The 14,767-nt window shown below is 48.4% G+C and overlaps 1 protein-coding gene across 1 annotated transcript in view; it reads left to right on the top strand.

The window, feature by feature from the left end:
* kmt2cb (lysine (K)-specific methyltransferase 2Cb) overlaps window positions 1-14,218 on the top strand; it is a gene marked incomplete at its 5' end in the record, with an annotated part of 60,125 nt that extends 45,907 nt beyond the window's left edge. The window contains 12 exons of the mRNA XM_084447263.1: window positions 79-215; window positions 2,802-3,075; window positions 4,923-5,062; window positions 5,826-5,957; window positions 6,095-7,235; window positions 8,068-8,204; window positions 10,303-10,445; window positions 10,848-11,019; window positions 11,364-11,480; window positions 12,020-12,093; window positions 12,229-12,337; window positions 12,425-14,218. Coding sequence (XP_084303389.1) covers window positions 79-215; window positions 2,802-3,075; window positions 4,923-5,062; window positions 5,826-5,957; window positions 6,095-7,235; window positions 8,068-8,204; window positions 10,303-10,445; window positions 10,848-11,019; window positions 11,364-11,480; window positions 12,020-12,093; window positions 12,229-12,337; window positions 12,425-12,517 — 2,669 coding nt within the window. The 3' untranslated portion in view covers window positions 12,518-14,218. The remainder of the gene's footprint in view (window positions 1-78; window positions 216-2,801; window positions 3,076-4,922; window positions 5,063-5,825; window positions 5,958-6,094; window positions 7,236-8,067; window positions 8,205-10,302; window positions 10,446-10,847; window positions 11,020-11,363; window positions 11,481-12,019; window positions 12,094-12,228; window positions 12,338-12,424) is intronic.
* Between the last annotated feature and the right edge of the window lie 549 nt (window positions 14,219-14,767).

Genomic DNA, 14,767 nt, shown 5'->3' with positions numbered 1-14,767 from the left:
TAATGACTTAAATATAAAAAAAACAATGTTTACATCCCGATTTCCTTCGCCGAATGTTCTGTTTTCCCGGTACCGCAGGGTCGCTGGCCCGGCTGCAGGATGTTAAGACGGAGCCATCCAGTATGTTCTTCGGCGCCCACTTCGGCCCGATCTCCGCCGACCCCAAACCCGGCCTGGTGTCCGTCGCCATCACACTGAGGCCAGCCGCCGCCGAGGTGAGTTACACTTCCCCACGCGCTGAGTACAGGACCATGTCACCAAATGATTCCCGAGCGCAGCACCGCTGCTGCTCACCGCTCCCCCTGGGGATGGGTCAAATGTGGAGAACCTTTTTTACACACTCAGGTGTGGGACAATCAGTGGGACTTTAACCTTTAACCTTTAGGACCATGTCTGAGTACAGGACCATGTCTGAGTACAGGACCATGTCTGAGTACAGGACCATGTCTGAGTACAGGACCATGTCTGATGAGTACAGGACCATGTCTGAGTACAGGACCATGTCTGATGAGTACAGGACCATGTCTGAGTACAGGACCATGTCTGATGAGTACAGGACCATGTCTGATGAGTACAGGACCATGTCTGATGAGTACAGGACCATGTCTGATGAGTACAGGACCATGTCTGATGAGTACAGGACCATGTCTGATGAGTACAGGACCATGTCTGATGAGTACAGGACCATGTCTGATGAGTACAGGACCATGTCTGATGAGTACAGGACCGTGAGTACAGGACCATGTCTGATGAGTACAGGACCATGTCTGAGTACAGGACCATGTCTGATGAGTACAGGACCATGTCTGATGAGTACAGGACCATGTCTGATGAGTACAGGACCATGTCTGAGTACAGGACCATGTCTGATGAGTACAGGACCATGTCTGATGAGTACAGGACCATGTCTGAGTACAGGACCATGTCTGATGAGTACAGGACCATGTCTGATGAGTACAGGACCATGTCTGATGAGTACAGGACCATGTCTGATGAGTACAGGACCATGTCTGATGAGTACAGGACCATGTCTGATGAGTACAGGACCATGTCTGAGTACAGGACCATGTCTGATGAGTACAGGACCGTGAGTACAGGACCATGTCTGAGTACAGGACCATGTCTGATGAGTACAGGACCATGTCTGATGAGTACAGGACCATGTCTGATGAGTACAGGACCATGTCTGAGTACAGGACCATGTCTGATGAGTACAGGACCATGTCTGAGTACAGGACCATGTCTGCTACAGTCATTTAATAGGCAATGCGATTAGAATATTGTGAAAATGTTCATTATTTTCCGTAATTTAATTCAAAACGTGAAACTTTCATATATTATAGATTCATTACACATGTAGTGAAATATTTCAAGGCTGATTGTTGATGCAGTAATTTGTGCAAAAGGAGCCCCTACAAAGTATTGAGTGTATAAATGAACATACTGTACAATCATAAAGATTAAAACTAAAAAGGCTTGAAATATTTCACTTTGTGTAATGGATCTAGAATACGTGAAAGTTTCACGTTTTGAATTAAATTAAACTGAAAATAATGACTTTTTCACAATATTCAATTTTTTTGGGATGCACCTGTACAGTTCAATGTGACAAAAAAGTCAAGTCAGTTTTAGTGTCATTCATCCACAAACAAGGGCACGGCTGAACGAGATGTTCCTCAGTGGGCCAAGGTGCTAACACAGAATATGACCATACATACTCTACTACACAGAACACACACTTCACAGAACACAAAGAAACAACACTACAAAGACATATAAACATAGCTGTGACTGACGGTATAAAATGCAGCTACATTACAGTACATTACAGTCATTTAGCAGACGCTTTTATCCAAAGCGACTAACAATAATTGCATTTAACGTAGGAAGAGCCAATGTACTACTACTTGCCAGAACTCACAAGTGCATCTTCTTTCTAAAACAAGTGACTAAGAGCATAATCTAGTGCTGAAGGCAAAGTGCAAGAATCACAATCTAAAGTACAGTGCAATATAATATAATACAATAAGTGCTTAGGTGGGAGGATTGTTGTAGTACTTCTTGAAGAGATGAGTTTTGAGCCTGCGACGAAAGATGGGCAGCGACTCTGCTGTCCTGACATCAGTGGGCAGTTCATTCCACCACTGCGGGGCCAGGACAGAGAAGAGCCGTGACCGTGTCGATCGACCGCAGGAGCCTCGGAGTGACGGGGCAACCAGTCGCCCTGAGGTAGCAGAGCGTAGCGGTCGGGAGGGGGTGTAGGGTTTGACCATGGCCTGGAGGTAGGAGGGGGCTGTTCCTTTCATTGCCCTGTAGGTTAGCGCCAGAGTTTTAAACTGGATGTGAGCCGCTACAGGGAGCCAGTGTAGGGAACGGAGGAGGGAAGTTGTGTGGGAGAATTTGGGGGGGTTGAACACCAGGCGAGCAGCAGCTTTCTGGACAAGTTTCAGAGGTTTAATGGCTGACGCCGGTGCCCCCGCGAGGAGGGAGTTGCAGTAGTCCAGGCGGGAGATGACCAGGGCCTGGATGAGTACCTGCGCTGTTTCATTAGTGAGGAAAGGGCGAATCCTCCTGATGTTGTAGAGCATGAATCTGCAGGAACGTGTGACGGATGTGACATGTGAGGAAAATAGCTAGATAAAAAGGATGATATATAAATATTATAAAAGCTATAGAAATACGAAAGCTACTATAGGGATGATAATAAAAGTGCAGTTTTTTAAATAAGAGTGCAGTTTGGCAAGAAAGCAGCCTTTTACTGCAGTCAGGCCATAACCAGACCTCTTTACTCTCCTTCCCAGAACATCACGGGCGTGGTGGCCGCCATTTCTGACCTGCTGTGCGTGAAGATCCCCAGCAGCTACGAGGTCAGCAGCACCCCGGACCGGGGCCCCCTGGCCATGCTGAGCGGGCTCCGCGTGGGCCCCCACGGCCTCGAGCATCGGCCCCCGGCGCTGTTCCAGGGCCGCGTGGACACGGGGGGCCCGGGGCAGCCGGTCAGGGTCGGCGGGCCGCAGGCCGGGATGATGATGCAGCAGCAGGCGCTGCACAACCGCTTCCAGCCGGACGCCTTGGGTGAGAGGACTGAGCGTGCTGTGTGCACCCCTGCCCCCTTCAGCTGGCGTGCGCTCACACGAGGGGGGCGGACATTTTGATATTATCGATACAACATTATATTACAGTCATTTAGCTGATGCTTTTATCCAAAGCGACTTAAAATAATTACATTTAACGTAGGAAAAGTTAGTGTACTGCTACTTGCCAGAACTCCAAAGTGCACCTCCTCTCTAAAACAAGTGACTAGGAGCATAATCTAGTGCTAAGGGCAAAATGCAAGAATAGCAATCTTAAAATACAATGGGTGCTTCAGAGGGAGGATCGTGGTAGTACTTCTTGATGAGATGAGTTTGGAGCCTGAGGCGAAAGATAAGCAGTGACTCTGCTGTCCTGGCATCAGCGGGGGAGCTGGAATGTAATGTGATCGATACAAACTCAGTGTGACAGCGACAGACTTGCGTTCTTCTCTGTCACCAGACTTTTTTTTGTCACCAGCAGCTCTATAATTCGGTCGGTCGGTTGGTTGGTCGGTCCACAGAAATGTAAAAGAGCAATGCTGCTGTTGTCCACTAAGTTGTGTTGAGCATTATATCCTTGTGTGTTATAGGCTGTATTATCAGTGATTGCGTGACTGCTGTATTCAGGGGGGAGGGGGCGATCGGTGCAACATACAAAAGTCTCAAAGTTGTGTTGAGCATGATGTCCTTGTGTAGCATACTCTAGGCTACTATCAGTCACTGCTGTATTCAGCTTATCAGAGAGCTAAAGATAATCGGATTCAGGAAACTTGTGAAACTTGAGACTCATCTCAACTGGAGGGTCGTCTGCTACATCATGGTAAATAAACCGTGTCCAGTTTATAGAACTTTTATCCAAAGCGCTTTACAATGGTCTCTTATTCACCCCTTCACACACACATTCACACACCAATGGCGGCAGCTGCCATGCAAGGTGCCAGCCTGCTCATTGGAAGCATTTTGGGGTTCAGTGTCTTGCTCAAGGACACACACACACACAATCTCGTACTGGAGCAAGAAGCGCCAGTGTTATGTTTTTTTTAAAGAAAAAAACAAATCAAAATCCATTTATGATGCATCTGGAAGTTTATCTTAGCATATGGTGTCTAAGAGTGTAACATTGTTTGTGAGGTTGTTGTGTGTGGATCCATGCAGGTTCAGTACAGTATGTCGTCGCAGCTACTTGCGAATTCAGGCCTGTTTTCTTCATTCCTGCGGTAAATGAATCCTATCTGACCCTCTGAAGCAACACGCGGCACCTTGGCGATCTCCATATCTCATTGTTCTCCCCCTGGTCGTCCCAAAACGTAATTAGACCCCTTTAACGATGTTTACCAACGGCCCCCCCGTTTTGTCCCGCCCCTCGTTATCTGCCTGGGACTGCGGGGCCGCGTCTGGCACAGGTGCTGCTGATGGACATCCTTATTGATTTTCCGCAACGATCCACCGAGCTAATGAAACGCAGTAATGATCCCGCAGCCGGACCTCCGCGGCGCTCGAGCTCCTGTTTACCGCCGTCAGTCTGTGAGCCGGGCCCTTAATGAAACGGCCCCAACGAGAGAGCGGACCCCTCGTCGAGAGCGCGGGGATATAGGCATTCTTCTCAATTATCTGCTCTAATTGCATCTGCGGTCTGTAATTAGGTGTTGTTCTTTAAAAACGTGTGTTTGATTTAGAAATCATCATAGCTGAATTAACTCCTAACTTTCATAGGTTATCAATAGGAGAGCTTTTTCCAGTCCTCAGGTCCACCCAGTGCCCAGTCAGTGTGTATACTCCTGTCAGAAACGGCCTCTCTGGAGAAACCCCCGAGACGATGAGATGGACTGGTCCGTCTGTGTGTTTCAGGCCCGGCCGCGGTCAGAGGAGCCCACCAGAAGACCCCCGGCAGCCCGGGACCCAAACCCCAGTGGTGCTGTCACTGCAAGGTGGTGGTCCTGGGAAGCGGAGTTCAGAAATCCGTCAAAGACCTTCCCACGCACAAACGGGTACAGAGCGAGCCCCTGTTACGTTGTCCTTGGTTGGTTCAAGTGACAAATTGGAGACAATTGTATAATTGGCTGTACACCGATCAAGTGGTCTTTATCACACAATAGTTTCTGTCTAGCTAATGGTCCACAGAATCTATATGGGTTGATTTATATTATGCAGTCACATTCTCTACAGCCTACATTCCACCCATTAGACTGTATCTCCATGAGAGAGATAGATTACTCCAGTGCTAGTCAGCATCCCCGCGACCACCTTCAACAGACGGGGTCCTGAGCTGAACGCTAGGCTCCACCTCGAAGCATGGAGTAACCCACAGATTCAGCCTGATGGCCTACACACACATCCATTTCACATGGTCATACACTCTGTCTGTCTCTCTCTCTCTCTCTCTGTCTCTCTCTCACACACTCACACACATGCTCTCTCTCTCTCACTCTCTCTCTCTCTCCACACACACACAGTATCCACTGATTATGTAAATCTTCCCTGTTGGAGTGAAATCCATCTCAAGGCAATTAGGGGGTTAAGTGACATGATCTTAGACTAGTCTCGGGGGTTCATAGGTTATATGAATACTGGAGCTGTTTGATGTTTATTTAATATCCTTCGCTCTTAGTGTAAATTGTGTTTTGAATATGCATCAGTCAGTCTTTTTGATTTAATCATCGCCTTTGGAGCCCCAGAACTTGAAACGGCATGCGTCTTCCTGCTTCCTGCTGGGTTCTCTCCTGACAAACGCCCGACTTCCTGTCTCTCCAGGAGCCGGACGGCCAGTCCGGGCCTGAGGGGAACCTGGTCTTCTGCAGCCACAGCTGCTTCCTCCTGTACTCTGCCTCTTCCTCCTCCTCCTCTTCGTCGTCGTCACAGTTCAGGCCAACCACGGACACCAAGGTTTGTCCTAACTATAGAATGCTCTGACCCATAGGTGTTGAGACGTTGAGACTACTCAAAGCTAAAACCAATATGTGAAACACGGATGGCTTTTTGAGCGTGTCGTCCAAATAATACAAACGTTGTTGTCTCGCCAGGACGCGGTGTCTTTGCTCCCGGAGTCCGAGCAGAAGCAGGAGAGCCTGTCCAAAGCCCAGCATCAGTACAGCAACAACATGTCCTCCCTGGATGTCCACTGCCTGGCCCAGCTCCAGCCCAAGCAGTCCCCCCCGTCCACCCCGCCCCTCCCCTTCCCCAGCGCCGGCGACGCCCCCAAAGCCGAGCCCAAGTCGGACGTCATCAAGGTGACGGTGAAGCTGAAGGCGCGTCCGCGGGCGCACCACCACCACCACCCGGACACCTGGCACCAGGGCAAGCGGCAGAAGGGCCTGCGCTGGCGGAAGTGGACCGTCCAGGTGACGGCGGCGCCGGCCCGGGGCAACTCGCAGCTGCCCGACGAGGACGAGGTGGACGAGCTTCTGCGGAAGCTGGGCGCCTCGCTCCGCCCACCCGCCACGCTGCGCGACGGCCGGCGCTGCTGCTTCTGCCACCAGCTGGGCGACGGCATCACCGACGGGCCGGCCCGGCTGCTCAACCTGGACCTGGACGCCTGGGTGCACCTCAACTGCGCCCTGTGGTCCACGGAGGTGTACGAGACACAGGCGGGCGCCCTCATCAACGTGGAGCTGGCGCTGCGGCGCGGCCGGGCGGTACGCTGCGCCTACTGCCAGCAGACGGGCGCCACCAGCGGCTGCCACCGCCTGCGCTGCGCCAACGTCTACCACTTCACCTGCGCCCTGCAGGCCCACTGCACCTTCTTCAAGGACAAGACCATGCTGTGCCACGCCCACCGGCCACGCGGAGGCCACGCCCAGACGCCGGAGCACGAGCTGCGCTGCTTCGCCGTCTTCCGCCGCGTCTACGTGCAGCGGGACGAGGCGCGTCAGGTGGCGAGCGCCGTGCGGCGGCCCGAGCTGGGCTACACCTTCCGCGTGGGCAGCCTGGTGCTGCACGCCGTGGGCCAGCTGGCGCCAGGGCAGGCGGCGGCCTTCCACACGCCCGCCGCCATCTGCCCCGCCGGCTACGAGGCCTGCCGCATCTACTGGAGCATGCGTCACGGCAGCCGGCGCTGTCGCTACGTGTGCGCGGTGGAGGAGAGGGACGACCGGCCCGAGTTCACCGTCCGGGTGGTCGAGCGGGGATACAAGGACCTGGTGCTGACCGACTCCACCGCCAAAGGTCAGCGGACTCCCCCCACACACACACACACACCGGTTTATATTGCAGTACGTTCGATGTTTACTCGTCGGAATCAGAATCATTTTTATTGAGCCTGGTAGGTTTTCTCACATACTAGGAATTTGTTTTGGACTGTTGGCGCATGACACTTAATAAATAACTATAGACCAATTTTCACGTCACGTTAACGTTATCGTGACACCAGTGTGTGCACGGATCTTGGGATGACCTCGTAACTAGCTAGCGAATGTTGCGGCCAACTGTCGTAAACAGTGCAAAAGACAGAGCGGTGCAAATGACAGCGCAGTGCCAGGACGGTCATGAAAGCTTTCATACGACTCGGCTCGGGTGCTTTATCTAACCACCTGCCGTCTGTCTGTCGGTCTGTCTGTCTGTCTGTATGTCTCTGGCTGTCTGTCTCTGGCTGTCTATCTCTGGCTGTCGGTCTGTCTCTGGCTGTCTGTCTGTCTCTGTCTGTCTCTGTCTGTCTCTGTCTCTCTGTCGGTCTGTCTGTCTCTGACTGTCTGTCGGTCTGTCTCTGGCTGTCTGTCTCTGGCTGTCTATCTCTGGCTGTCGGTCTGTCTCTGTCTGTCTGTCTGTGTCTGTCTGTCTGTCTCTGTCTGTCTCTGTCTCTCTGTCGGTCTGTCTGTCTCTGACTGTCTGTCGGTCTGTCTCTGGCTGTCTGTCTCTGGCTGTCTGTCTGTCGGTCTGTCTCTGTCTGTCTGTCGGTCTGTCTGTCGGTCTGTCTGTTTGTCTGTCTCTGTCTGTCTATTTCTCGGTCTGTCTCTGTCTGTCTGTCTGTCGGTCTGTCTCTGGCTGGCTGTTGCTCCAGGAGTGTGGGATCAGGTCCTGGGTCCGGTGGCTGAGAGGAGGACTGAGTCGGGCACCCTGAAGCTGTTCCCCATCTACCTGAAGGGAGAGGACCTGTTCGGGCTCACCGTCTCCGCCGTGGCCAAGATCACCGAATCGGTTTGTACTAGGGCCGCCCACTGGCAGTCGACGAGTCCCATCATCAGTCGGAGACCCTTAAGTCGACTGAGATTCTTTTTTAAGTCCAGCAGTTGTTTTTTTGCTGCAGACGCTGGTGGGCTAAGATGACTCACCTGCCTTGTGATTTTTATGTGTATCTATTCTAGTCAGCTGCTGCTGCACTCAGGTCTGGTTCTAAATTCGGCTCCTGACTACCAACTGCTCTCTGCTCCTTCTAGTGGAGCAGTTGGTAGTCTTGATATGTACCCATTTCTTTTTGTTTGTTCGTTTGTTTTTACTGTACTGTACCTGCATGTTTTTATTGATATACTTGCCTCTCGTCCAGGTCAGCCTTGTAAATGAGAACTTGTGTCTCAATGGGTTTTTATCTGGTTAAATAAGGGTTTATATATACACTATATTGCCAAAAGTATTCGCTCATCTGCCTTTACAGGCATATGCACTTAAGTGACATCCCATTCTTAATCCATAGGGTTTAATATGACGCCGGCCCACCCTTTGCAGCTATAACAGCTTCAACTCTTCTGGGAAGGCTTTCTACAAGGTTTAGGAGTGTGTTTATTGGAATTTTTGACCATTCTTCCAGAAGCGCATTTGTGAGGTCAGACACTGATGTTGGATGAGAAGGCCTGGCTCGCAGTCTCCGCTCTAATTCATCCCAAAAGTGTTCTATCGGGTTGAGGATAGGCCAGTCAAGTTCTTCCACACCAAATTCACTCATCCATGTCTTTATGGACCTTGCTTTGTGCACTGGTGCGCAGTCATGTTGGAACAGGAAGGGGCCATCCCCAAACTGTTCCCACAAAGTTGGGAGCATGGAATTGTCCAGAATCACTTGGTATGCTGAAGCATTCAGAGTTCCTTTCACTGGAACTAAGGGGCCAAGCCCAGCTCCTGAAAAACAACCCACACCACAATCCCCCCTCCACCAAACTTCACACTTGGCACAATGCAGTCAGACAAGTACCGTTCTCCTGGCAACCGCCAAACCCAGACTCATCCATCAGATTGCCAGATGGAGAAGCGTGATTCGTCACTCCAGAGAACACGTCTCCACTGCTCTAGAGTCCAGTGGCGGCATGCTTTACACCACTGCATCCGGCGCTTTGCATTGCACTTGGTGATGTATGGCTTGGATGCAGCTGCTCGGCCATGTAAACCCATTCCGTGAAGCTCTCTACGCACTGTTCTTGAGCTAATCTGAAGGCCATCTGAAGTTTGGCGGTCTGAAGCGATTGACTGCAGAAAGTTGGTGACCTCTGTGCACTATGCGCCTCAGCATCCGCTGACCCCGCTCTGTCATCTGTTGGATGGGTGAGTGAATACTTTTGGCAATATAGTGTGTGTGTATATATATATATATATATATTGGCCTAATCATTCACTTTAGACCTAGGCTATTACTGTAGCTATTTGTTGTGCAGTAAAAGGAGACTTAAGACTGATAGTGGAGGGAATACGGCAGGGGACCCCTTTTCTCCCATAGAGAGATTGAGCTTGAATGTCTCTGAAAATGCCAAAACATTTCCTTGGTGACTGCTGCTCAATGCATGAGCCTATTCACAAACGCTTTCAAATGCGCAGTTGAGGACACTATCGTCAAATCCCCCATCCCTAATGTAGGCTATGGGAAACACTGCATAAAAACATGGGGACATCTGAAGAAGATGGACAATGTGGGCTAGATGATTCATATTTAGCAAGAAAAATCGGTGTCTTTTATTTGCTGCCTGCGAGTTTGAGTTTAAAGTTTGACAGCTGTCCTGACTCCCGCGGTCTCCCCTCAGCCTAGACATATGGGGGAAAAATGGAGGAACGAATCGACAAATCTCTGGTTTCGAACAGGCGAATCTGATTCGACTCACAAAATTCAGGGTCGGGTACAGCCCTAGTTTGTACCCGTTCTCTGCTATCCCCAAAATAACACCAGACCAGTGTGAAGGCATTGCAACCATTTTGATAGAAAATACAATACTCACACAACAATGAGGAGACACTGAGCCCAGGCTGTGGATTAGTGCATACCAACGTTGAGGAAGGAAGGATTTGAACCCAGGTCGCTGTGGTTTGGTTGCAGCTCCCTGGAGCGGAGGCCTGCGAGGGGTATAACTTCCGCTACGGACGCAACCCTCTGATGGAGCTGCCCCTGCTGTTCAACTCCACCGGCTCCGCCCGCGCGCAGCCCCGAGTCAGCACTCCCGCCACCACGCTGGTTGTGAGGTACGCAGGGTGGTCTACAACTGTTTAACCCTCTGGATTTCACTCCGTTTATCTCTATATCAGGGTACCCGCAGGGTCTTAAAAGTATTTAAAAAGCATTGCATTTGTCTCAAAATAAGGCCTTAAAAGTATTGAATTTTGTTGACAAATAAGTTCAAGTAATTGGTAAATAATTATTTTCTAGGGCTTAAAAACCATACTGATTTTCCATTACTGTATATCCTTCATACTTTTTCCAGTATGACCATGAAGTTGGCATTAAATTTCTATTTAAAATTTCTATTTAGAAAAACAAAAAAGTATCAATTGAACTTTAACCCTGAGGGGGACCCTGTATATGTACGGTCTTGGTTTAGTCTTGGCATGGTGACTGTACTAGACCTGCCTTCTCCCCACACACAGGCCACAGACTGTATCTCCCAGCAGCACCTCCCGGTCCAGCCAGAACACGGCCCAGGGGGAGGGCGGCGCCCCCCACAGCAAGCCTCCCACGGTGCACCCCCGGTCCTCCCTGTACCGCTGGATGAAGAGCGAGTGGCGAGCCAACGTCTACCTGGCCCGCTCGCGCGTCCAGGTGAGACACACACCCCCGTCTGGTGTGAACGAGGGAACATAAATGGTCGTGAACGAACAGGGGGTGGGGGGGCGGCTGTACAGTAGCTCAGGAGGTAGAGTGGGGTCGGCGGTTCGAATCCCGGCTCCTGACGACACATCGGAAGTGTCCTTGGGCACGACACCGAACCGCAAATTGCTCCCAATGAGCAACAGTGTGAATGTGTGTGCGAATGGGTAAACGAGAGGCCTTCATTGTAAAGCGCTTTGCATAAAAGCGCTATATAAGCGCAGTTCATTTACCATGAGTTAGCCGTGTGTCTGGTGTGGACAGGCTGTAACTGTGCGTGTCCGGCATGTCTTCAGGGCCTGGGGCTGTGCGCTGCCAGGGACATAGAGAAACAAACCATGGTGATCGAGTACAACGGAACAGTCCTCCGCAACGAGGTGGCCCGCAGGAAGGAGAGGACCTACAGAGACCAGGTGGGAGTGGCTCCGTTTTAAAACCTTCAACTTTCAACTTCACTTTCAAGTCTATTTGTCCCCAGAGGGCGACTGGTTTTATGGCAAGTCCTAGACACGCAAGACGATAAAAATACAAGACAATCAGTTCTTTTGATATGTGGTGCATCAATCAGTTGTGTTGATATGTGGTGTATGAATCAGTTGTGTTGATATGTGGTGTATGAATCAGTTGTGTTGATATGTGGTGTATGAATCAGTTGTGTTGATATGTGGTGTATGAATCAGTTGTGTTGATATGTGGTGTATGAATCAGTTGTGTTGATATGTGGTGTATGAATCAGTTGTGTTGATATGTGGTGTATGAATCAGTTGTGTTGATATGTGGTGTATGAATCAGTTGTGTTGATATGTGGTGTATGAATCAGTTGTGTTGATATGTGGTGTATGAATCAGTTGTGTTGATATGTGGTGTATGAATCAGTTGTGTTGATATGTGGTGTATGAATCAGTTGTGTTGATATGGGGTGTATGAATCAGTTCTATCTGACGATTTTCAGAACCGAGGAGTGTTCATGTTCCGCATCGATAGTGAACATGTCGTCGATGCCACCCGGACAGGAGGCCTAGCGAGGTAACAAAACATTCAGTGGATTTGTTGTTGTTGTTGTTGTTGTTGTGTCACTGCTGTTATGGTACAGACAGCATTATGAAGCGTGTACCTCATTTGAATGTCCCCCCACGCAATTGTTTTTGCCTCATCATACAGGTACATCAACCACTCTTGCGCCCCCAACTGTGTCGCTGAGAGGGTCACGTTCGAGAGGGGCTATAAAATCATCATCAGCACCAGTCACAGAGTGGAGAAGGGAGAGGAGGTGAGTTTATCATTTTGCCAGGAACATGAACCATTGCATCATTCACGGAGGTCGCTTTCTCACCATCTGTTGTGGATGGTTCCCCAGCTGTGTTTCGACTACAAGTTTGACTGCGTGGACGGCCAGGACAGGATCGCCTGCCACTGTGGGGCCTCCAACTGCAGGAAGTGGATCAACTGAGCAAAATGAAACGGACAACCAAACACAAATGCATTCCTTGCCATAATCTGCGCCGATGTTGAGCGAGAGGGGCTTCACAGTAAGGTCAGTTGGAGAATGAGCAGGAGGCCCACGCCTGAGTTCGGTCCTGGTGAACGGAGGGAAAGAAGGCAAAGAGGAGGTCACGTGAGGGGTGTGACCCGTGAGGGGTGTGACTCGTGAGGGGTGTGACTCGTGCCATATATACGCGACAAGCTTTGCTTTATTGGACGACCCCTGTCTGTCAAGTGTGTGTTTTGTTAGATGTACATTAGGCGCAAAATCCACCAGCGAATGAGGAGAGAGCACTGTGCGGGGCGCGGCCTTATTGGTTACTAAGGGCAGGCCCTTTTGTTACATACTATCATGTATACGGTATGTTACATACTATCATGTACACGGTATGACCAACATACGATCATGTATACGGTATGGCTAAATGTAGACATCACTGAATGGAGGGATGTACAGCAATGACTACCACGAAGGGAATATTAACTTGCACTAAAAAAAGAGACAAACACACACACACAAAAAAACTTTAATATACTTGATTCCATGAGTCAGTTTTATCATAGGTTTCTGTCATGTGATTTGAGTGGAATTCGAGAGGACGTTTTGTATTTATTATTGAGTGAATGAATTTTCTTCTCAAAATGACAGTTAAAGAAGGCTGAACTGCTATTGTTTTTGAAGATTGAAGACATGCTGTTACTTTTGTATAAATGTAAATAAAGAAAAATATAGGAATAACCGACCAAATACTACCTTAACCTTCTTGATGTTTGGGGTGTTTTTTGAATTGTTTTTGTTTTCTTTGTCATTGAAATTTATTTAAGATGGACATTATGATTTCCTTTTGAGAGTATATATTATGACTATTCTGTACAGAATTTGTAAAATAACCACAATAATTCACAAAAGTATTTTTGTTGTATTAAAAGTATGGTATTGTAGCGTAGTGTTTTGTGATTTACACGTACTTTGACCACTCAAGAATAAATATTTTTATTGACTAACGTGGTAAGGAGTTATTGGTTAAATAATCAAAAGAACTCTTTGGATGTAAGATATCATACTGATGTATTCGCTATTAATCAGGTTTGGTTTTCTAGAACTGTGAATTAGGTTTAAAGCCACCCAAACACAACTTTTACTTTTTAACCGGTGTATGTGGAGGACCACCACCTCTTTTTCCTCCATTTTTTTCTACATAGAAATTATGTACAGTCGTCCAATGACATTGTTTGTTGACAATTTCAGTTGTGTGAAACTAAGGTATAATGGAGAAAAAAACATGTGGGTAAACTTGTTCGAGGCAGTAAGTAGGTGGTCTTACATTTTCAGAAGAGATGACATTCTACTTAATCAGAAAAGAATCTTACACTAACTCTTCACAAGTTACACTATTACAAAATGAAACATGTTTTGCGTGCACAATTTCAAGTTGACTGTATAATTTTGGAGACAGTCTAGAACTTGTAATGTATATGGCATGTATTTTTTTAACTTTCCGAAGACTCAATTGTATATATTTTCTCAATGAATGGTTGTAACAAAATTGTTTCTTGAATATTTTTCTCCTCTTGTATGATATTACATCATCCTGCCAGTGTGATTGTGCTACATTTTTCTTGGTCCTGTAAAGTAGTCTGAAATGTTTTTTGAAAAATGCCTTTTGAAGTGTACAGAGTAATATGAGGTTGGAGTTTGTGGAATTGAATTTAGAAACATTTACAAAAATAAACTATTTTACATCTTAAAAACATTTTTTTCGTCATTGACATCACTCACACTTTATATTATTTGGATAAAGTAGGCTAGTCTACACACAGAACATGGTGTGATCTACTCTGTACAGGAATATAGCCTATCTATGGACAATTTCATTGATCATCCTGGTTCTGAACTGGCTCCATCAGTGTAGGTCAGTTGCCCAGGGGAGACACCTACTGGCTAAACATGCGAACAACTGGCGTGATGACAAAGTGCAGCACTGACATCTGTTGGCGAAAGAGCGGCGCGCCGCGACTGTGACATTTGATGTTGAATCCACCCAATAGGTAGGCTAAACGCTCATTGCGCTACACTTCCTGGTGGATGAAGCAGTTCTTCAGTTTTCGACGAAGTGGAAGACGCGGAGTTAAGGAACTGCGTTTCAGGAAAAGACTAACCATGCACATCAAGAAATTGCGTTTTGTCCCTTGAAATGAAAGAAATTTGGTAATCCTT

Source organism: Borostomias antarcticus (assembly GCF_949987555.1).
Source record: "Borostomias antarcticus genome assembly, chromosome: 12".
In the NCBI taxonomy this organism is placed as follows: domain Eukaryota; kingdom Metazoa; phylum Chordata; class Actinopteri; order Stomiiformes; family Stomiidae; genus Borostomias; species Borostomias antarcticus.
This window is presented reverse-complemented; position numbering and strand designations above follow the sequence as displayed.